Consider the following 22,922-nt stretch of genomic DNA (forward strand, 5'->3'; position numbering starts at 1 on the left):
TTATGGATTTCTGTTCAAGTAAAAACATTCTTTACATAAAACTCTACTCTGGCCAGCACAACTAAAAGGGTTATGTTTTCTATTAGTTGCACAATGTCTATTTGTACTCATTAATCTATTGCTAGTTTTCAAAATATGTAATCGCTTACAAGGTGTTTGGTAACATCTATCCAGCAGAGAGGGTTTCTTTAGCCATTATAACTGAAAACGCTGTGCCTAACTAATTTCCATTAATAATAAAACAAAAATGTACCATTGCCAAAATTTATTGTAATGTGACGCATTCTCTTATTCATCCACAAGGTGTCGCTGGTGCATATGCAAAGCTAGCTGTTGTATTCTTGACCTCAAACACAGGTGTTAAGTCTTGTTGATTTACCTGCAGAACTGGCAAAAGAGGAGGTTCTGCCAAATTAGTCAAATTCGGATTTCGCTCCCTGTTCCTCACACACGTTTTATCACAGGCTGAAATAGTGTAGTTTACAGATTTTAGTTTAGAGAAAATGTAAAAAGAAACATGATGCAGTAATGGCCACCAGCTTGGACGGCTTTAAAAGAAGATTAGACAAATTCATGGAGGACAGGGCTATCAATGGCTACTAGCCGTGATGGCTGTGCTGTGCCACCCTAGTCAGAGGCAGCATGCTTCTGAAAACCAGTTGCCGGAAGCCTCAGGAGGGGAGAGTGTTCTTGCACTCGGGTCCTGCTTGCGGGCTTCCCCCTGGTTGGCCACTGTGAGAACAGGGTGCTGGACTAGATGGGCCACTGGCTTGATCCAGCAGGCTCTTCTTATGTTCTTATGTTCTTATGATAAAAGTGTATGAAATTATTCAAGGTGAGGAGAAGGTGGACAGGGAGGAGTTTTTCTCCCTCTCTCATAATACTAGAAACCAGTCAGAAGTTATCGGAAGATTCAGGACAGACAAAAGAAAGGGTTTCTTCACACAGCGTGCCGTTAAACTATGGAATTTGACCCCTCAAGAGGCAGTGATGGTCACCAACTTGGATGGCAATAAAAAGAGGATTAGACAAATTCATGGAGGGTAATGCCATCAATGGCTATGTTCTGCCTCCGCTGCCAGACTAATTGCCAACTAATTCTAGTTTTGTTCCCATCCTTCTCCCTCTCGACAAGTGACAGGCAGTGCTACACCCTGGACTTTTTGTATGTAAGAAGACAGACAGATGGGGACTTCCCCAACCTGGTGCCCTCCAGATGTTTTGAATGACAATGATTAAACAAATTTATATACCACTGCACAGCATAAAGCCATCATAGCATTGCACAAGATAAAAAAAGAATAGAAACTCTAAAAACCAATAAAATCAGCAAAAACAATAAAACCATCCATACACAATCTAAAAACAACAGAGCAATTTCATCAGTTATGAAATTGATCATTTCATAATGTAATAGAGAATTCATATAAACCACATATTTACACATAAATATACCCCCATATAAACATAGATAATTATAATAGAAGGTATATGCTTAAAATTTCCTCTTTCAACAAGCCTTTTAAGTTGAGACCTATTCCAGTCTGCATCTGTGTCAGAATTGTTTAACATTTTTTTAATAATGTTTTTAACCCTTTTTAAAGGTTGTTTTTTTAAATTGTTTTTAATGCTGTTTTGTATTAATGTATTTTAAGACCTGTTTTTATGAAGTTTTAAAGTTTTTTGATGCTTTGTTTGCCACCCTGGGCTCCTGCTGGGAGGAAGGGCGGGATACAAATTCAATAACTAAATAAATAAATAAAATTATAAGACAATCCCAAGGAATAAAGCTACAGGCCCACAGGTCTATCAGACCCCTCTGGACTTTTTGTAAGTAAGAAGACAGACAGATGGGGGCTGGCTGAGACCAGACTGAGGTTGTTAGGGAAGTATCCCAGGAGCCCTAATGGACCAGCCTCCACTGTCTGGAGGGGCAGAAAGAAGAATAGACAGATAAATGGATTCAGGCAGGTTTGAACGCCTCCCTGGGCAAAGTGCTCTCTGGTTGGCCTCTCCTCTAACAGTAGGTAAACCAGGTGCCATCTCTGTTATCTTTTCGGCACCTACTGAAGACCTTCCACTTTCAAAAAGCCTTCTAAGTAGGGACCTTATCCCAGTCTGCATCTATGTTGGAATTGCTTTTCAAGATGTTTTTAAAGTTGTTTTTAAAACATGTTTTAAGATGTTTTAAAGTCTTTTGTTTTTAAGATGTTTTAAAGTGCTTCCAGTGTTTTTGTTTGCTGCCCTGGGCTCCTTCTGAGAGGAAGGGTGGGATATAAATTTAATAATAAATAAAAAACATAAAATTATGACGGACTTACCTGAAGGCATCAGTGGACAGCAGCAGTAGTGCTCCAAAGTGCATTGGACAGCAGGGATCAGGCCACCTTTTAAATTCCCCACAATGCCCCTGATGTAGTACTGCTCTAAGGCATTGTGGGAAATGAAAACTAGGGCCAGACACAGCTGCTTGATTCTGCTTGGAATGTCAGATTAGAAATAAAATAAGGGGGTAGGGGAAGCAGGCCCTGCAAGAGTACTGGGCCCCCAGATGCTGCCCATGGACGTCAGGTGCTGACTCTGGACCTGGGAGCAAGAGAGCAAAGGCAGCTGAAAGAGTTCAGACAGAAACCGAGAAGGAAAAGAGAGCCATTCTCCTCTCTCTCTCTCTCTATTTATTTATTTATGCATTTCTTAAATTTATATCCTGCCCTTCCTCCCAGCAGGAGCCCAGGGCAGCAAACAAAACCACTAAAAACCACTTTAAAACACCTTAAGAACAAAAGACTTTAAAACATATTAAAACAAAGCATCTTTAAAAACATCTTTAAAAATCAACTTTAAAAACATGTATTCAAAACCATGATATTCCCGATCTCTATGTATGGATGTGAAAGTTGGACAGTGAAAAAAGCAGATAAGAGGAAAATCAACTCATTTGAAATGTGGTGTTGGAGGAGAGCTTTGCGGATACCATGGACTGAGAAAAAGACAAATCATTGGGTGTTAGAACAAATTAAACCAGAACTGTCACTAGAAGCTAAAATGATGAAACTGAGGTTATCATACTTTGGACACATCATGAGAAGACATGATTCACTAGAAAAGACAATAATGCTGGGAAAAACAGAAGGGAGTAGAAAAAGAGGAAGGCCAAACAAGAGATGGATGGATTCCATTAAGGAAGCCAGAGACCTGAACTTGCAAGATCTGAACAGGGTGGTTCATGACAGATGTGCTTGGAGGTTGCTGATTCATAGGGTCGCCATAAGTCGTAATCGACTTGAAGGCACAAAACAACAACAACAACATGTTAAAAAGCAATTCCCACAGAGGAGCAGACTAGGATAAGCTCTCTACCTAAAAGGCTTGTTGAAAGAGGAAGGTCCTCAGGAGGTGCCGAAAATATAACAGAGATGGCGTCCCCTGATATTTAAGGGAATTTTAAAAGGCAGGTGCCCCAACATTAAAGGTCGACTTCTTATGTTGTGCGGAATGCACCTCTTGATAAGATAGTATCTGCAGGAGGCCCTCACCTACAGAGCACAGTGATTGGCTGGGTATATAAGAGGTAAGATGGTCTTTCAGGTATCCTGGTCCCAAGCTGCATAGGGCTTTGTCCATACGATATGGGTACTGGAGCTTCAGCCCACCTGTGGGTCATCCCTTCGGGGCTTGAATCCTTTCTTCCTCTTCTCTAAAGTGGAGGGGCTTGATGATGGAAACACAGCAGAAAAGAAAGGGCACCCTCTTCTATGTTATGATGTACGTGATTTAGGGTTGCACCCTGGTCATGGAAACTGGTTCTGAGGCCAAGCCCAAGTGAGCCAGCCTTAAATTAAGCCCTGTGTACAATCCATCCGACTCCTCTGTATGTCTTCCTTGCCATTCCTCCACTCCTGGACAAAAATAAAGTTTCTTTTCGCACAGGGTAGAGATTGGCATGAGTGTGATTTAAGTTAAAATACCCAGCAAGATTGGCCCTTGATGTGTGTTCTGGCATTTATTATTATTATTATTATTATTATTATTATTGCATGTATATACCGCCCCATAGCCGAAGCTCCCCAACAAGAGCCAGTTTCCAGTTCCTAAGACTACAAGCAAAGGTTTCACATTTGTGATGAGTGAATCCTGGTGAAAGCCAGACAGAGTGTGGGCAATGACCGGTGCAATCTTGGAAGCCAAAGGGCGTGGTGACAGCAAGCCAGGCCAGGGTGTGATCCAGTATCTGTTGGGTGGAGGGACCTTCTGTGTCATGACTAGTATTAGCAACGTGCAAATTAAGAAAAAACAATAACACACTACTGCTGGTGCTTAAGCTAAGAAAGTCAGGGCCTATACACTGTCTAGATCCATATGAACATGTGAAGCAGTTCTACGCTGACTAAAACCACTGATCCATTTAGCTCAGCACTGTCTATACTGATCGGCTGCAGTCTTTTGTCTACTACATTAAATTCTTTTAACTCAGGGGTGGGAAAATCTGTGTCCTCCAGATGTTGCTAGTCTACAAGTTCCCATTATCCTTCACCATTGGCCATGCTGGCTGACTGGAGCTGATGGGAGTTGGTGACCAACAACATCTGGAGGGCCAAACAGGCTCCCCTTCCTTATCCTTTACGGATACTCTTAACAAACTACAGTTTCCAGGATTCTTGGGGGCAACTTGTGTGCTTTAGATGAGCTTTAAATGTATGGCGTGCATGCAGCTACATCTTGCTATAATTGCATGAGTTCATACTTTTCTGTATTCCGCTCCACTCATCTTCTGAATATGCTTTAACTGTTACAAGTAGTGGCTCCATGTCAGTGGGGCAGTGGAATCTGCTCCGGGTTTTACCCATTTGTAACATATTTGTTCATTTTGTATCTTTTTGCTTTTTTAGACATGGGATGGAGCACAGACCTCTCTAAGGCCCTGACACCCTGCCTCCCAAACACTGGAAGACCTCTTTGATCGCACTTGTGTATTGCTCACATACTCTCAAGCATTAATGCTTTGGGACTTGGGAAAGGGCCATAGCTCAGTTGTTTTGTGTGCAGAACGTCCCAGGTTCAATCCCCAGCATCTCCAGGTAGGGCTGGGACAGTCCTGTGGATGAAATCCTGGAGAGCTGCTGACGACAGTGCAGATAATACTGAGCTAGGCGGACAGCTCTTTGAAAGTTCGGAGCGGATTCCACTGCCCCACAGACATGGAGCCAACAGCTGCCACTGACTGTTATTTAACATCAGCCAATGCTTGTGACGAGTTCCAACACAGAGGGATGGGACAGACTGAAAAAGTTAAAAAATACTCTTAACAAACTACAGTTCCCAGGATTCTTGGGGGCAACTTGTGTGCTTTAGATGAGCTTTAAATGTATGGCGTGCATGCAGCTACATCTTGCTATAATTGCATGAGTTCATACTTTTCTGTATTCCGCTCCACTCATCTTCTGAATTAACTTGGAAAATTTCTCAACTTAATTTCAGAACTGACATGCACACGCTTTGATTTAAACACCACATAAGGAGCAGCCATATTGGTATTTCTTTTTGCAATGTGATTTATTTAATGCACAGATGCACATGTGTGCACTGATTAAACCACAGGGCAGAAAAGGAATCTGTGTGATCTAGCAGTTGCACCAAGATTCCATTTTGGTGACGATTTAATCAGTGCACCTGCACGCCCATGAGCAAAAGTAAGCTGAAAGAAAAAAAATGGGGTGGCAGTGAGAGACGCAAATGGGAAACTGGGACAAAGTGCATGTGTGCGGTGGTTTGGACATCAATCAAAAAAGACAAATGGCAGATTACTAATGCTTAGGTGCTGCACCACAAACACAAAAAAAGTTTCAATACAATAAATATAGCATGACATCTGTTAGCAGGCTACTTTACACTTCAGGGCAATGCAGCAAGAATAAAAGAGAATTAGACAGTTCCAGCTTTGCTCCTTATGATGTTTACCATTACTGTTAAGATGTTAATGTTTAAGTTTGCAATCTGACAACGCACTTACCGGGGAGTATGTCCCATTGAACCCCATGGAGCTTACTTCTGAGTAGACATGTGTTGGATTGCAGCCTAAGATGATCTTTTCAAATGTTTTGTATCGTTTTAAATGTGTAATTTTGGTTTTTTGTTTGTTTTATAACGCTGCAAACCTCTTAGAGGCTTCTTTTGAAGTATGAAGGGGTATACAAATTATATTATTATTATTATTATTATTAATAATAATAATAATAATAATAGAAGCACCCCACCCATTATGTAATTCAGAGTCCCACTCCTGCAGCAACTTCTTACAACCCCTCCAAAGGCAGGACGTGCGGCGGGTAGCCTTTCCCAGGACTACAGTTCCCAGCGGCTTCCGCGGCACGAGCCTTCTCCCCAGCCCCGAACTCCCCTCCCTTTCCTGACTCCTGGGCCAACCCTGGGAGCCGCCAATACTATCTTTCCCGTCAGGCAACGGGGGCTGGGGTCGGTGCGGGACGCCGACGGGAGCCGAGGAGGGTCGAAATGCCTTCTTGCGGCGGCGAGGCGCCTGCTGGGCGTGGTAGTCCCTGTGGGAGGCTCCCGTCCCACCCACTCGCGTCAGCCGCGCTCCTCCTCCTCCTCCGCGAAGACGGAAACCTGAGGAGGAACGAGGCGGCGGCGGTGGAGAAGAAGCGCCGGCGAGATGGGGGACTCCAAAGTGAAGGTGGCCGTGCGGGTCCGGCCCATGAATAGGAGGGGTGAGTTGGGGTGGGGCGGGGGCACACTTGGGAAAGGGAGGGGGGCAGAGGAGGAAGGACGGACCCCCCAAAGTTCCAAGGGGTGTGTGAGGGGGAAGACCTCCCCTAGGAAAAAAGTGGGAGAGGAGGCGATCCTCCTCCAATTGGCAGAGGAGGGGTGGGGGGAGATACAGACCCCATTTCTCTCAAACTCCCCTCCTCCCAATATGGAAAGGAGACCCCCAAAGAAACATTGGCAGAGGAGAGAGAGAGGGAAGGAAGGAATGCACCTTCAAAATCTCCTGGGGAGGGGCATGCAGGTCCCATTTCTCCTGCCCCCCACCTCCAAAAGATGGGAAAGGGGGTGACACCCTGGGGGTACCACTCTTCCCTCAAGGGGAGGGGAAGGCATGAAGGCGACCCTCCCCTCAACCAATATTTTTGGGGGGAGGAGGAGGGGGGGAGAAAGACTCTCCCCCATCTGAATGGTAGTGGGTGGAGGGGAGGAAAAAGGGCACCCCCCCATTCAAGAGGCTGAGGGGGGAGAGAGAGTAGAGAGAGTGGGGTGTCTCATCCCTAAATACAAAGAGATGCTCCCCCAATAAAAATGGGTAAAGAGGTAACCCCCCTTCACAAAGAGACATGGCTGGAGAGAGAAGGGGGATCTCCCTCTCCGAGTCTGAAGAAAAGGGCTGCCTTTGATGTTCATTTGGCAGGAGGGATTGCCCCCCCCTTTATGAAACTGGAGGGGAGGGAGAGAACCCCTTCCCCGAATGTGGGGAGGAGAGAGCAAGAAAGCTCTCTCCCGGAGGGGGAGACAGAAAGACGACCCCTCCCCAGCATACACACATGCTGGGTTGGCAGGGACACAGAGATCTCAGCTGCCCCCCAAATGAAACTGTTTATGGGCATCCTTATAAAGGGGAGGGGGCAGACTACAGTGAGAGAGCAAAGAGGGGCAAGAGGAAATAAAGAAGGGGTTCTAGTGTGATGGCTGAAGGACCTTGTACTTCCAGGCGAAAGAACCTCAGGTGGCCTCTCTGGGGGGGAGGCCTTTGACAGCTGCTGCGAGTCAGAGTAGGCTGCCAGTCAGAGTCGTTTGACTCAAGAGGGGGCAGCTTCCCATGTATTTGCTTTAGGAGAGTAAGGAAAGCACCAGGCCTCCCCTTTGCTTCTAGAACGTGGGGTCCTGCTGCCGCACGGCAAGGGATAACCTTTCTCCCAAATATTGAGGACTAGCGTGGTGTGGGCTGAGCACATCAGAGCTCCCTGTGCCAATGAAACTCTTGGAGGAGATGTGAAGCTGGGTAGACCTCCAGCGACCCCCGTGGGTGAGGACAGTGAGAGACCGTCTTTTACAGCCCCGTACCCTTTTCTTGCAGTGTGTTCCCCCTCTTCCTTTTTTATTGATTTTTCTGCTCATTTTAAGTCGGTTTTTACTGCAATGGTTTCTCTGGCTCAGCTCTGAAACTAAACTATATGAACAGCCAACCACGCTTGCGCCATTGCATGAGAGCCTTTCGCATTCTCAGTTAAAACCTAGCTCGGTTTCTGTGCTAAATGAGTGCAGTCAAATGCACATGAAGAAACTGTGCATGTGGACACGCAAGTCCGCAACCTTGTGAGCTGGCTGCCCCCGCAAGTAACTTTTTGTCTTTTCCCCCTCGCCACTTAATAAGGCTGGTTGGTTTTTCACAGGTGTCAGCACACAGTGAGGTAATAGGAGCTCCGGGGAGGTAAAGGGAGGTTGTCTCCTAATATTACCACTGAGGTGTGTCCTGTTATGGCAAGCTAGACCTGAGGAGTCAGACTCTTGTAATGTACTAAATGGGGGGAGGTTGAGTTGTGACTGTTCTCAAACTTGTTGAAACGTTTATAAGGGTGCATAGATGGAATTTGCACAGAGGTGTTTTAACTATCTGAGGTTGACCTGCACGTTACTTAGCAGATGTTAGTTGTTAGCCTTTGGAGGGAATTGTAACACATCAGTTGTACATGCTCTGGTAACCTCGTGTTTGGATTACTGCAATGCGCTCTACGTAGGGCTGCCTTTGAAGACAGTTCGGAAGCTACAGCTAGTGCAAAATGCGGCTGCCAGATTGTTAACAAGGACCAAGCGGTCCGAGCACATAACACCTGTTCTGGCTCGCTTGCGCTGGCTACCAATATGCTTCCGGGCCAGATTCAAAGTGTTGGTATTAACCTATAAAGCCTTATACGGCACGGGACCACGATACCTGTTGGAACGCCTCTCCCGTTACGAACCGGCCCGTACACTACGTTCTGCTATGAAGGCCCTCCTCCGGGTTCCGACTCATAGAGAGGACCTTTCGTGTGGCGGCTCCTGGAATTCCCTCCCCTTAAATATGAGACAGGCGCCATCTCTGTTGTCTTTTTGGCACCTACTGAAGACCTTCCTTTTTCAGCAAGCCTTTTAAGTAGAGACCTTATCTCAGTCTGCATCTTTGTTGGAATTGCTTTTTAAGATATTTTTAAAGCTTTTTTTTTTAAAAGAGGTGTGTTTTAAAGATGTTTTGTTTTCTTATGTTTTAAAGTCTGTTTTTAAGATGTTTTAGAATGTTTTTAGTGTTTTTGTTTGCCGCCCTGGGCTCCTACTGGTAGGGCGGGATATAAATTTAATAAATAAATAAATCTTTGCTTGTTGCAAGACTGGGTTTTTTTTTTTTGCTATGCTGCAGAGCTAGTGGCTAAGAGACTGAACTGGGAAGGCCCTAATTCTCATCCTCCAGGAAGCCGCATTTAGCCATCTAGGGTACCAGGATGGAGAAATAATAACTGCTAACTTTACAGAGTTATCGTAAGGTTTACAAGGAGATAGTGTATGGAAAGACCTTTAAGCACATCAAAAGTGCCATGTACGTTATTGGGTGATATCCAGTGTTACATTATACTCAGCGCAGACCCATTGAAATAAATGCATTTAAGTTACTTAAGCCCTCTTATTTTGATGGGTGAACTCTGAGAATGACTAGCATTGAATATCACCCATGATTATTATTTTTTAACGGTGGTTTGCTGAAGATTTTGCAACAGGAACATTGACGGGCATGAAACCTTTGAAGCATTTCCTTCTGAATGCTGATTTTTAAAAATTTCAGTGGAATGCTAAGCACCTGAGGGCAGTGAGGTTGGGAGTAAGCAGGTGGTTGCTTCTCTGAGCCTGGATAATAGCCTGTACATCTGTTTCATTACTTATTGATACGCTGCCTTTTTAACATTTATGCTTGAGGGACTGCGTGGCAGATCCCTCTTCTGAATAGTTTCTGCACGAGCCGTCATGAAGTATTAGATGAGGCTCTGAGCAAAACAGCTTTATGTGTCCCTTCCCCCCCTCCTGCCATCAAGCGAATGCAAAAAGGCTGTTTACACTTTCAGCTGCCTCTTTTCCTCAGATTTGGCCTCTGCCTTGCAAAAAAATTAGTAATTGGGGGTCTGATGCAAAGTGGAAGTCCTCTAGTCAAATGCTATGTCACCTGAAGTCTAGTTCTATTTGTATGGTGGAGGATGGGGATATTACAGCCCTGTTCTAATCTAAGCCCCCCCCCTTCTGCGAGACTCTAGGCTAGAATGAGCAAGCCTTTTTTTTTCTGTTAAGGGCCCCATTCCATTGGGGGTAGCACATCAGGGATCACATGCAGACTATAGGCAGGTCTGAAGCTGCAGTGGGCAGGGCCACCTGCTTCTCTCTGCCTCTCCCTCTCCGTTGGTCACCTTCTTTTCTCTCTCTTTGTCACTCCCTTTTCTCTCCCCCCCCCCAGGAAGCTGCCAGAGAAGGGGCAGGTTGCTTTTGCCAGATTCTGAACTGATTGCTTGCAGATGGCTTTTAAAACCAGGCTGAGGGCCCTATAAAATTTGGCTGAGGGCCATAGGTTGCCCACCCTTGCTCTAGGCCGGCAGGTGCTCCCCTTGCTCTTGGCATGGCCATTATTTTTTCCTCTTTGCCCGCAGTTCTCAGTTGCTGACATAGACTTTGGTTTGTGGCTAAAGTCCTAAGGCTGAGGTGAGGGGCTCCTGCAAGGAAATGGGCCAGGGAGTCTGGGTGGCAGGAAAGGGGTTCCATCTTTCCCCCATCCCTGGAGGGCTTGCATGTCTGCTCCCCCCCTCAGCCATGCCTGCATATCCCCTTCTGTTCTCCCTCGCAAAATGAATGTTCTGTCTCCACTCCTTATTAGGGAATTTTTGGCGTTTGCAGATACATCCTAAGAGCCATAGTGGCTCAGGGTCTCGTTCTTTGGTTGGAGCGCAGAGTATTATTGGAGGCACAATAATTTTGGACCCCTCTTCCCTACAGTTGTGAAGCTGGTAATACTTTAGCTTACATTTGTTGTACATATTTCTTTAAAAATGGTTGTGGTCTTCTTTTATTCTAAAGAGGGAATAACATATTATCTCTCTCTCTCTCTTAAAAAAATAAGAAGAAATAAAACTTCATAGTGAAATCTATTACCAAAGTCAAATTTTCTTTTGTGAAAAAACCCCCAAACAAAATAATACATCACACATGTTGTCAAAACATAGATCTTTTTTTCTATCTGAAACTTCTGCATGTGTGTGACGTGGGTATTAAATGGGGACTCATGAGAACTTCCTTAAACTGGTGGATTTTTAAAAAGGGGAAAGTATTATGTTCTGCATCAATCCTGTCTCTATTTTGTTTGAATGTACGAAAGCTTGTACATCACATCACTTGGGAGGAATGGTGTCTAATGCATGCCATTGTCTACTCTAACAATAGCCTCATCAGGAGATGGCTTAGCGATGTGTGCCTTGGGCTACAAATACTTCAGATCCCTGGAGCCATATGCTAACATCTCTGGCATTTTAAGTCTTTCACCTTCCAGGGTACATTCACCTTGCAAGGTACGGGCTTGGTTTGAGGACCGTGCAGTTTGCTGGGAACAGTCAAAGGCCTAGTTTGGGTGTACAATCCCTGGCTTTCTGAACCATAGTTCAGCAGCTGGAAATGCGTTTCAGGACATAAGAACTGTGCCCTCACTCTTTGCCTCCTCTTCTTTCTTGGCGTGCTGATCCTGGTTAGCTTAAACGGCAGTTCTCTCTTTTGTCTGAAATGGAGGACTGTGCATTAATGTTGGGTTACTAACTAGGATCTTAAACCACATGCAAACTGTCATGGCCCCGTCAGAGGACTCATCAGACGAGGATGACTCGGGAGTAACAGCAGCAGACCCAGAAGGAGAAATGGAGGAAACTCCTGAGAACCCAGCTCCTTCTCCCCCTCAGCTGCAGAGCACCCCGGACACAGCTGAAGCCCTTCAGCCAGACGCAGACAGTGGACAGGATACTCCCCCCTCACCTCCAGAACGTAGGCAACAGAAGGTCAGGCAGAAGAGGGGCAGGCCTGTCCACTTAAGGCCAAAACGCTGAGGGCTCACACCTGCTGACAAACCTGCTCCTTAAAAGTCAAACCTTGGCTTCAGCTTGTTGCTGACTACAACGTCAGGCGGGACCACTGTGTGTCTTCCTATCCCCTGAACCTTGACTTGGACTGATCTCTCGGCAAACTAGACCCGGACCTTCACTGACGTCTCTTCTGGATTTCTGGCTTGGCACGTAAGCTTCGAACGGCCTCTGCCCTTATCTTGCTTCCTCCTTGCTAGCCTGGCAGATTTATAGCCAAGCTGCCGGCTGAGGACTTACAGCCTGGCAATTACCAAGGAATCTCCAGCCCTGCCTGCACCCCCACCGACACTGCTGTCTCAGTGAAGAGCTGACACAAACCATGGTTTAAGATCATGATTAGTAAACCAGGGAAAGGTTTAGTAAAAGTTGCTTGCTGACTGGCAGTGGCTGTCCAGGGTTTCAGACAGGGGACATTCCCAGCCATACCTGGAGATGGTGGGGATTAAACCTGGGGCCTTCTGCATGCAAGCTAAGGCCTTTGTATCAAGAGACCAATGTATGCGTGTGTACTAGAATGCCGGGCAGTGGGCTGCTGGTTAGCTTACACAATGGCGAGAGAGGCATTTACATGTTGCAAAGGTATGCTGTCCAAGGAAGCAGTGTCATTAGGTCATGGATCCTGGTCTCCATATAAGTGCTGTCCTCTGTGGCTGCATTTGAATGTAACACTAAACTGTGGTTTAATGTTGCATGCCCTTGGGCTTCCCCCTCGCCTCTCTTCGTTTGGCGTGGCTGTGAGGAGGACATTGGCTGCTCTGGAGGAGAAGAGGGCAGTCCGTGAGCCCAAGGCTGCTGCATATAACACTAAACCACAGTCTTGCCCTATGTGTTGGGCTGGAATGCTGAAGTGTAAAACAGGGATGGGGAATGTCTTTCAGTTCAAGGGCTCATTCTAGCCAGGCAAAAGCACTCCAGGAAACGTGTGAAATATGGCCGCTGACGGGAATGGCCTGGGTAGAGAGGGTGTGGCTGAGGAAGGGGGTGTCCCAAGTGTCAGGCAGAGAGGCCTGCATATTGGCCCCTGGCCCCAAGGTTTCCCAACCCTGGTGTAAAATGGGGCTGAAGGCCCTTATCTGGATTGCCAGTTTTCAGCCACTGGCTTACAAGATCTTGAGGGTGGAGTGGAATGAAATTTGTTTGGCCTTATAGGGGGCAAGTCCTCTCCTCTGTGTTTGTGCTGTTGTTTAATTATACAGTGTACACCAGATTCTGTATTAAAACCAAGAAACCTGTTTACACAAGATGGGGAACTCCCTTCCTGCACAACCTTTGCTGCTATTGCTATGTGTACTGTTTTTGGTTGCATTGCCATTGTGTTGGGTGCCTTTGAAGTGAAAAGGTGACCAATATGTACGTGCGTACGATCTGAAGTTTTTATTATAGAAGGTGGAAAATCTTCTTGTTAGACTCAACTATGCTTATTAAAGAAGTGGCAGCCTTTGCTGACAGTGTAAGAGAACCTACTCGCGGTGTAAGAGAGCCCAGTGGGCTCTCTTCTCAACTGCCCTTTTTTCAAAAGATTGGGAAGATTTAACACGGCTTGTTTTATTGGCTTTGAGTGCCCTTTGCTCATAAAACTGCGTGAACGTTAGAAGGAGTAAAATCCTGGAAAACTGTGTGATGGGAAAGCAAAGCACGTGGCTGTGTAGTTTGTTTCAACATGCATAAAAATAGAACCATGGCTGGCAGAAGCTTGTGATGGCACTAGAGCTCATGCAAAACTTCTGCCCTTGTGAGTTAATTATGCCTGTTTTGAAAGGAAATAATTGGGTCTGGTTCTGCAGCTGTGGACCACAGCCCACCTCTCTGCAGAATTAAGAGGGTTCCTATCTTCTTTTTTCCTACCTTGCTTCTATGCCTTTAATTAATTAACAGCAACCTGAAACATTAAAATGAATGAATGGAGCGTATTCATAATAACATAGTAATACCTTTAATTGCTGGGTCAAGAAATTGCCGGGTCAATTATTTTTTTTGTCAGATGTAATTACATAGCATAAGAACGATTACGCAGAGAGAGAAAACAACACTTTTTATTATTTGATTTCTTAAATTTTACCTTATCCCAAACACTGACGGCACAAACACTCCGCAGCAACAGGGCAAAAAGGAACACAGTTACCTTTTGCATTTCTAACTCTCCTAGCAGTGGAGATCTGGGTACAAGTATTGTATGTTTCCTGGCAGACGTACCCATGCATAATTAAACTGAATTTCCATGGTCTGAAAATTTTATGGATTGTAAGCAGGACTTTTATTGTAAGATAGCATTTGGAGAAGAGCATTGACAAGACCATTGGTGTACAGTTTTAAGCCAGCAGCCTTCAATCTTTTCAAACAAATATTTAGCCTGCACGTGCAGTTGGAGCCCTACTTCCTAATTTTTTTTAACCATATATTTGTATGGTGCTTGTGTTGCTGTTATGACCCACCTTAGGTGGGTCCTGATTCACCAGTTGAGAACTGATGGTTTAAGCCGCATTGCTTTGGAATCCTCACCCCTCCAAATTTTTCTATTGTTATTTTAAATAAGATTGAATAAATAATAAATAAATAATCTCAGCAATACGACATGTGAGAAGGATCTTGGAATTGTTGTTGATCACAAGCTGAATATGAGCCAACAGTGCGATGTGGCTGCAAAAAAGGCAAATGCTAGGTTGCATTAACAGAGGTGTAGTTTCCAAATCACGTGAAGTATTAGTTCCCCTCTATGCAGTATTGGTTAGGCCTCATCTTGAATACTGCATCCAGTTTTGGTCTCCGCACTTCAAGAAGGATGCAGACAAACCGGAACAGGTTCAAGGATGACCAGGGGACTGGAAACCAAGCTCTATGAGGAGAGACTGAAAGAACTGGGCATGTTTAGTCTGTAGAAGAGAAGCCTGAGGGGAGATATGATAGCACTCTTCAAGTACATGAAAGGTTGTCACACAGAGGAGGAGGTCCATGATCTCTTCTCGATCGTCCCAGAGTGCAGGACACGGAATAATGGGTTCAAGTTGCAGGAAGCCAGATTTCGACTGAACATGTTAGAGCCATACGACAATGGAACCAATTACCTACAGAGGTAATGGGACACTGGAGGCATTCAAGAGGCAGCTGGACAGCCATCTGTTGGGAATGCTTTGATTTGGATTCCTGCATTGAGCAGGGGGTTGGACTTGATGTCTTTATAATCCCCTTCCAACTCTACTATTCTATGATTCTAAGATCAGAGTCACTGGCAGCACAGTCCTGTATGCACCTACTCAAAAGTAAGTCCCATTGATTTAAATACATATCAGGTTGAAGCTTAAGGTTACCATCCTATACACCAGTGATGGGGAATCTGTGGCTCTCCAGATGTCCTTGGGCCCCAGCTCGCATCTGCCCAACTAGCATGACCATTAGCTAAGGATGATGGGGATTGTAGTCCAGCAGCTATTAGAAGGCCACAGGTTCCCTATACCTGCTATACACACTTGCCTGGGAGTAAGCCTAAATGAACTCAGTGGGACCTGCTTCTGAGTAGACACCCATAGGATTGTGCTGCAAGTCTCTCAAACCTCAGCGGCAATTCTCCCACCCCTTTATTGACTCCGGGCACAATCCAGTGGGAGCTCCTGCGTAAGATGCGTTGAAATGAGTGAGAGCTATGCAAGAACTCTTTTCATGTCAGTGGAGCTTGTGCAGGAGAAGGTCCCTCTAGACTGTGCCCTTTGTTGGTGCTTTTGGCAGTGTGCTGTATGCAAGCTGTTGGTTTTCTGGATTCTCTGTCTTCCCCGCCGCCCTGGAGTCAGTTCAGTTTTCGCTTCTCAGTCCTGGCGGCAGAGGCACTTGGGAAACAGCATGTGTTGGTAGAGGAAATCGAGTGGAGATGTGGTTATCTCATGTTACTTGCTTTTTAAACTTGATTTCCCTAATCAGTGATGTTGCTCCAGAATCCCTTCCTCCTTCTCTTTCTTTCTTTCCTGTTGGAATGCCAACTGGCATCTATTCGCTTGCAGCAGCAGGGTTTAATTCCAAAAATAAATATGAAATAGTAATGAAAAACCTCTTTGGGCAAACTGATATTCAAGCAGACACTTCTGTCAGGCCAAATTCGACCCAAATGTTCAGTCTCTGTGGTTTTCGGTCTTAGAAATCCTGAGGTTCCTCAGAAGAATTGAAGAGCTGGGTTGTGTGTGTGTGGGTGTGTTTTCGGTGGGAAGACTGGTTGTGGCAGACTGACTGGCCCAAATGCAGCCTGGCCGCCATTACTGATGTTTTCCTGCAACCGACAGCTGCAGGAGAGTGTGGTTGTACTTAACACTGGACCCTTTCAGTTTGGATGGGGCAGCAGCTAGGCCCAGAGTCTGCGCCATGGTATGTATCCCAAAATGTTCCTCAGCGTGTAGGAAACTTGTAGTCAATGTGCAGGGGCTCCCCAGCCAACCAATCATTGTAGGAAGGGTTCCCCAAGGATAGAACCCTTGACAGCCTCAGTTTTAGTTTCACAGTTGCACTTTTCTCTTTCAACATATCCATATTTTTGTGCTTCCATTTAAAAAAACTGGTTATGTACTTCAGCAGGGCCAGCCCCAGGCATGCCCGGGCCCTTGGCCATCAGCCTGCCTCAGGCCCAGTGCTCCCCTTCCACAATTCGCAGCAGGATCGCTACCGTGGATCGCCTGCCATTCCCTTGCTCAACCTACGTTTTGCGGCTGTGTGCGCAGGGCTGCCCTTAACCAAGATGGCAGCCGAGGTTTCCCTTAAGGGGCTGAAGCTTCTGCTGCCATCTTGATTGATGGCAGGGATGCACACGCATAGCACGAGGAAACCTCGGCTGCCATCTTGGTTAAGGGTAGCCCTGTGTGCACAGTGCATGCAGCTGCAGTACACAGCCTAGAAAGGTAGGTTGAGTGAGGGAATGGCACGCGATCCGCAGTAGTGATCCTGCCATGGATCGTGGAAGGGAAGCAGAGGGGCCCCTGTAGCCCCAGGGGCCCTTGGCCATAGCCCCACCTGGCCACCCTTTGGAGCCGGCCCTGTACTTCATTTAACTTAAATAGTAGCTGCGTATGGGGCTCCATTTTAATCCACAGAGCACTGGGTGGCCAGTGCAAGTGGCTACTTTGTGCCAGGGTCTAACCTTGCAATGCACACTGAAAAAAGCACTCTGCAGTGTACAGTAAAAGTGTTATCAAAGGGGAAATCACGTCCCCTTCGATAGCACCTCTGGTTGGGGAGTGACCATAGCTCAGTGGTAGAGCGCATAGAGTGACCATAGCTCAGTGGTAGAGTCCCAGGGTTTAATCCCTGACATCTTCAGTTAAACTAGCAGATGACGGGAAAGATCTCTGGCCGAGACACTGGAGAGCAGCCTTCCCCAACCTGGTGCCTTCCAGATGTAGTTAGACTCTATCAGGGATCCCAGATCCCTTTCAGCCTCACTTTGTATAAACACAGGCCTCCTTAATTTTCCGCTGCCACCAATTCTAGCAGAATACTTTTAACGCCTTCCTAGTCTGCAGAAGGCTTTAGGCACGAGATGGACACCAACACCGGAGAAAGGCTAAGCCTTAAACGAAGAGTGTAGGGTCATTAAAGGGATACTATTTGCAGCTTTGCGCATACCATGGACTGCGAAAAAGACAAATAATTGGGTGTTAGAACAAATTAAACCAGAACTATCACTAGAAGCTACAGTGATGAAACTGAGGTTATCATACTTTGGACACATAATGAGAAGACACGATTCACTAGAAAAGTAATCGACTTGAAGACACATAACAGCAACAACATTTGCATAAGGGAATGCTGATACCTTTGCTGGGACTTTAAAGGTGCTTGCCGACAGTTTCTCAAGACTGAAGAGCCTCTAAGTGGCTTTTACCTCAGGCCAATTTCCCTAAACCTTCCTCCCCAGCCAAATCCTCCCACAATCTAGCCCAGGAACTGGGGGCAATCTGTCTCTGTACCCGAAAGCTCCTCTGGTTGTCCAGATTGCTTGGGCAGTTTAGCCAACTTTCTGGTCAGACCTTTTCACAGGGTAGCCTCTCAGACCAACACAGTCAAAGCCTCCCTTCTGATCTTCCCCAGACAATTATTGACAGCTCCCTGGGTATTCCTGTACAGCCCTCAGTTTCCTCCTCAGCTGTTTTCTGGTCTTGTTCCTCACACTGCCCTCGTCAACTAACTCCCTCTCTCCTCATCTCCCAACTCTTTACCCCATCCACTCCCAACTCATTCTCCTAGTTAACTCCCAGCAGATGGGAATCAGAGTCTGCTGTCCCCCAGACCACATGAGAACGAATTTACCTGATCCAGGCCCCATCTAATAAAACTTTCAACCTGTCACCACTGCTAAGCAGGCTTGTAGCAACGTGACCATACAAGGCCTCATGCCCATCACAGCGGTCACATAAATTATTTTTTGTTTGAAAGAAACATATACAGCGTTTCTCCCAACTTGCATCAGCCCCATCTCGCACGGCCAGTGGTTGGGGGTGATGGGAGTTGGAGTCCAACATCATCTGGGGGCACCAGTTGGGGAAAGGCTGCTGGAGAGCATCTAACATAAGAACATAAGAAGAGCCTGCTGGATCAGGCCAGTGGCCCATCTAGTCCAGCATCCTGTTCTCACAGTGGCCAACCAGGTGCCTGGGGGAAGCCCACAAGCAGGACCCGAGTGCAAGAACACTCTCCCCTCCTGAGGCTTCCGGCAACTGGTTTTCAGAAGCATGCTGCCTCTGACTAGGGTGGCACAGCACAGCCATCACGGCTAGTAGCCATTGATAGCCCTGTCCTCCATGAATTTGTCTAATCTTCTTTTAAAGCCGTCCAAGCTGGTGGCCATTACTGCATCTTGTGGGAGCAAATTCCATAGTTTCACTATGCGCTGAGTAAAGAAGTACTTCCTTTTGTCTGTCCTGAATCTTCCAACATTCAGCTTCTTTGAATGTCCACGAGTTCTAGTATTATGAGAGAGGGAGAAGAACTTTTCTCTATCCACTTTCTCAATGCCGTGCATAATTTTATACACTTCTATCATGTCTCCTCTGACCCGCCTTTTCTCTAAACTAAAAAGCCCCAAATGCTGCAACCTTTCCTCGTAAGGGAGTCGCTCCATCCCCTTGATCATTCTGGTTGCCCTCTTCTGAACCTTTTCCAACTCTAGAATATCCTTTTTGAGATGAGGAGACCAGAACTGTACACAGTATTCCAAATGCGGCCGCACCATAGATTTATACAATGGCATTATGATATCGGCTGTTTTATTTTCAATACCTTTCCTAATTATTGCTAGCATGGAATTTGCCTTTTTCACAGCTGCCGCACACTGGGTTGACATTTTCATCGTGCTGTCCACTACAATCCCGAGGTCTCTCTCCTGGTCGGTCACCACCAGTTCAGACCCCATGAGCGTATATGTGAAATTAAGATTTTTTGTTCCAATATGCATATATCTGTCAGAGTAGATGAGAATGGGCTGCATGGACCAATGCTCTGACTAGGTGCAAGTAAATGTATATGCTCAAAAGACTTCTACATTTACATGGTTGATTACAGTGGGCTGCAGTCCCACTGCAGTCCTTATTAGCGCTTCTGGTATTAAAATTAAATTGATGGTCACTAATTGCAAATGGTATGCAGATATGTTTTGCCATAGAGATGCCAGGATTAGAGCAAACTTCTATCTGCTGCCCGAGCAAATCATGGTCAACGGCAGCTTTCAGTTCAGCGCCAGGAACTCAAACTATGTATCACTCCTATATATCTCATTTCTGTGGTTGGTTACCCTCTTTTTCTGTCCAATATCCTCCCATAAACTGGTTTTACTGGCAAAGAGGGAAGGGGAGGGTGAAGAACCACTGCCTACGAAGAACTAAACACATACCCGTGCTTCTAGCCATCTTAAGTACTCAGTAATTTTGAGGCAATAGACATTCCAAACAGATGATACCAAAACAGGTTTAGACATTCCCAAGCAAATCTAGTAAGTGAGAGGTCCTTTCTCTCTCTTTGTGTTTGATCTTCGCTATTTGTATGGTTATTTAAAAATATTGAGATTTAGTAGTTTCATTTTAGGAAGTTAGTTTAGTAATCCATAATGTGAACTGTTCCAAATGCCTTTCATGAAAGCCACCGTGCCATTTGTAACCTAAGAACCATGCAATTTGGAGAGAGACATCATTTCCCATTAAATGTAAATGTACTGCCTTGAAGTCGATTCCGACTTATGGCGACCCTATGAATAGGGTTTTCATGAGGCTGAGAGGCAGTGACTGGCCCAAGGTCAGCCAGTGAGCTGCATGGCTATGTGGGGATTCGAACCCTGGTCTCCCAGGCGGTAGTCCAACACCTTAACCACTACACCACACTGGCTTTTCCATTATAATGTTGGAAATTGACTCTTTCTGGCATAGACTGGCTGAGTTCTTTTGCTTTTAGCTGTGGAGGCCTCATCTTACTGGAGATGCCAACGTAGTGATGTGGTGCAGAGGGGAGCTTTTGGTTGTCTGGAGAATAGTGCTTGTGTGGGTGGGAAGAATTAACAGAAGTTTGGTCATTGGTAAGCTAGGGCTTGGAGTTACTTGTAGAAAACCACCATTTTTTTTAAAAAAAAGTTCTCATTCCAAATTGGAAACCTCATGTAGGATCTGCCTGAGTTTCTTCTGACTTTGTCCTCTCCTTTGAATTGAGAGGGGCTTAGTTTCTGGTGTGGAGTGATGCCTAGGCTTCAGATCACCTGTAGCAAATATTTCCCAAGGTGGTAATGAGAATTTGACACTCTTGGCTTTTCCAAACATAGCAAGCTGATTAATTATCTTGTGATGGACTTTTCTTGCTTTTAGTTTTGGTGAAATGAAAGAACAGCTCCTTCCAGGCTGTGCCCCCCTCCTTAATCCTTTCCCTCTTCCTGAGTTATTCTTTATCTGCCAAGGGCAGCCAAGTTGACCAGGTTAACTTTTAAATGAACCACACCCCTTTGTTTCTTGAAAAGACTTATATTCTCCTTTCAGGTGGCAATAAACTCTGTAAGGCAGCATCAGGGGTGGGTGGTTGTTCCATGGAATTCAGTTTCTTTGTGGGAGCCAGAAGGTCTGGATTGCTTGGGGACTAGAATCATGATTTTAGGTGTTGCAACTCTTAGGATTTTTCCACGTCTTTGCAGTAAAGACGTGAGAGTTGCTCATCTTCGGTGTTTGTAAGCTTATAGCATAATGACTTCAAATCCTAATTAATGACAGACTGGAGGTGGGAGGGAAGGTGACAATAGATTAACAACCATAGCAGGTGTGCACTTTAAAATGATGCCTAGAAGTGGAAGTAAAACCAATTTATGTTTCCTGAAGTTGTTATGTGCCTTCAAGTCCATTATATGGCGACCCTATGCATCTTTTATACATATATATATTCATAGGGTTTTCATGGTAAGAGGTATTCAGAAGTGGTTTACCATTGCCTTCCTCTAAGCCTACGGCACCCAGTATTCCCAAGCAGTCTCCCATCCAAGTACTAACCAGGCCTGACCCTGCTTAGCTTCCAAGATCAGACGAGATCAGGCATGTTCAGGGGAGTATGTTGTTGTTGTTATGTGCCTTCAAGTCGATTACGACTTATGGCGACCCTGTGAATTGGTGACCTCCAACAGCGTCTGTGATGAACCACCCTGTTCAGATCTTGTAAGTTCAGGTCTGTGGCTTCCTTTGTGGAATCAATCCATCTCTTGTTTGGCCTTCCTCTTTTTCTACTCCCTTCTGTTTTTCCCAGCATTATTGTCTTTTCTAGTGAATCCTGTCTTCTCATTATGTGTCCAAAGTGTGATAACCACAGTTTCATCGTTTTAGCTTCTAGTGACAATTCTGGTTTACTTTGTTCTAACAGCGAATTATTTGTCTTTTTCGCAGTCCATGGTACGCGCAAAGCTCTCCTTCAACACCACATTTCAAATGAGTTGACTTTTCTCTTATCCACTTTTTTCACTGTCCAGCTTTCACATCCATACATAGAGATCAGGAATACCATGGTCTGAATGATCCTGACTTTAGTGTTCAGGGATACATCTTTGCATTTGAGGACCTTTTCTAGTTCTCTCATAGCTGCCTTCCCCAGTCCTAGCCTTCTTCTGATTTCTTGAGTATTGTCTCCATTTTGGTTAATGACTATGCTGAGGTAATCCTTGACAAGTTCAATGTCCTCGTTGTCAACTTTAAAGTTACATAAATCTTCTGTTGTCGTTGCTTTAGTCTTCTTGACGTTCAGCTGTAGTCCTGCTTTTGTGCTTTCCTCTTTAACTTTCATCAGCATCAGGGGAGTATGGCCTGAAGAAAAGCTGGAAATTCTTTGCTCTGAGTTATCGTGGATGCATAGTGTGGTAGTTCTGCTGGAAATGGCTCCCCATCTTTTCCATCTCCCCCCTTCCTGCGTCTTTGGCCTGGCTGTGTCCCCGAGGCCTGGTCATCCTGAATTTGTCTTTGTGGACATTGCAGTACCTTTGGTGCCACCCTGGGCTCCTACTGGGAGGAAGGGTGGGATATAAATGTAATAAATAAATAAAATAAACAAACAGGAAAGAGAGAAGAATGAATCCGCTTGAAAAGCAGAAACCATCTCTGTGGCGTGGGTGTGGGAAAGAGCATTGGAAGAACCCAGTTTCCTGGGCCTGAAGGACAAAGGCTGTAGAGAATGTGATGGTGTTTGGTTGAGGGATAGCCATAGCCAGCGACTGAATTATTCTTATTTATCAAATTGTTTATTATAAATAAGTAAATACATTTTATTCCACTTATGGATAGAGTATCTTGAAGC

General features: G+C 45.5%; 1 protein-coding gene and 1 pseudogene across 3 annotated transcripts in view; one reads left to right on the forward strand and one right to left on the reverse strand.

The window, feature by feature from the left end:
- Positions 1 to 6,569: 6,569 nt before the first annotated feature.
- KIF13B (kinesin family member 13B) overlaps positions 6,570 to 22,922 on the forward strand; it is a 221,979-nt gene continuing 205,626 nt past the window's right edge. For all 3 annotated transcript variants that reach the window (XR_009762449.1, XM_061625815.1, XM_061625816.1), the window contains exon 1: positions 6,570 to 6,725. Coding sequence is in view for 2 of the 3 variants with exons in the window: in XM_061625815.1 (XP_061481799.1) it covers positions 6,671 to 6,725 (55 nt within the window). In the remaining variant the exon portion in view is untranslated. The remainder of the gene's footprint in view (positions 6,726 to 22,922) is intronic.
- Positions 21,586 to 21,703, reverse strand: LOC133384703 (5S ribosomal RNA; annotated as a pseudogene).

The sequence above is a fragment of the Rhineura floridana genome, chromosome 4 (assembly GCF_030035675.1).
Source record: "Rhineura floridana isolate rRhiFlo1 chromosome 4, rRhiFlo1.hap2, whole genome shotgun sequence".
Classification (NCBI taxonomy): domain Eukaryota; kingdom Metazoa; phylum Chordata; class Lepidosauria; order Squamata; family Rhineuridae; genus Rhineura; species Rhineura floridana.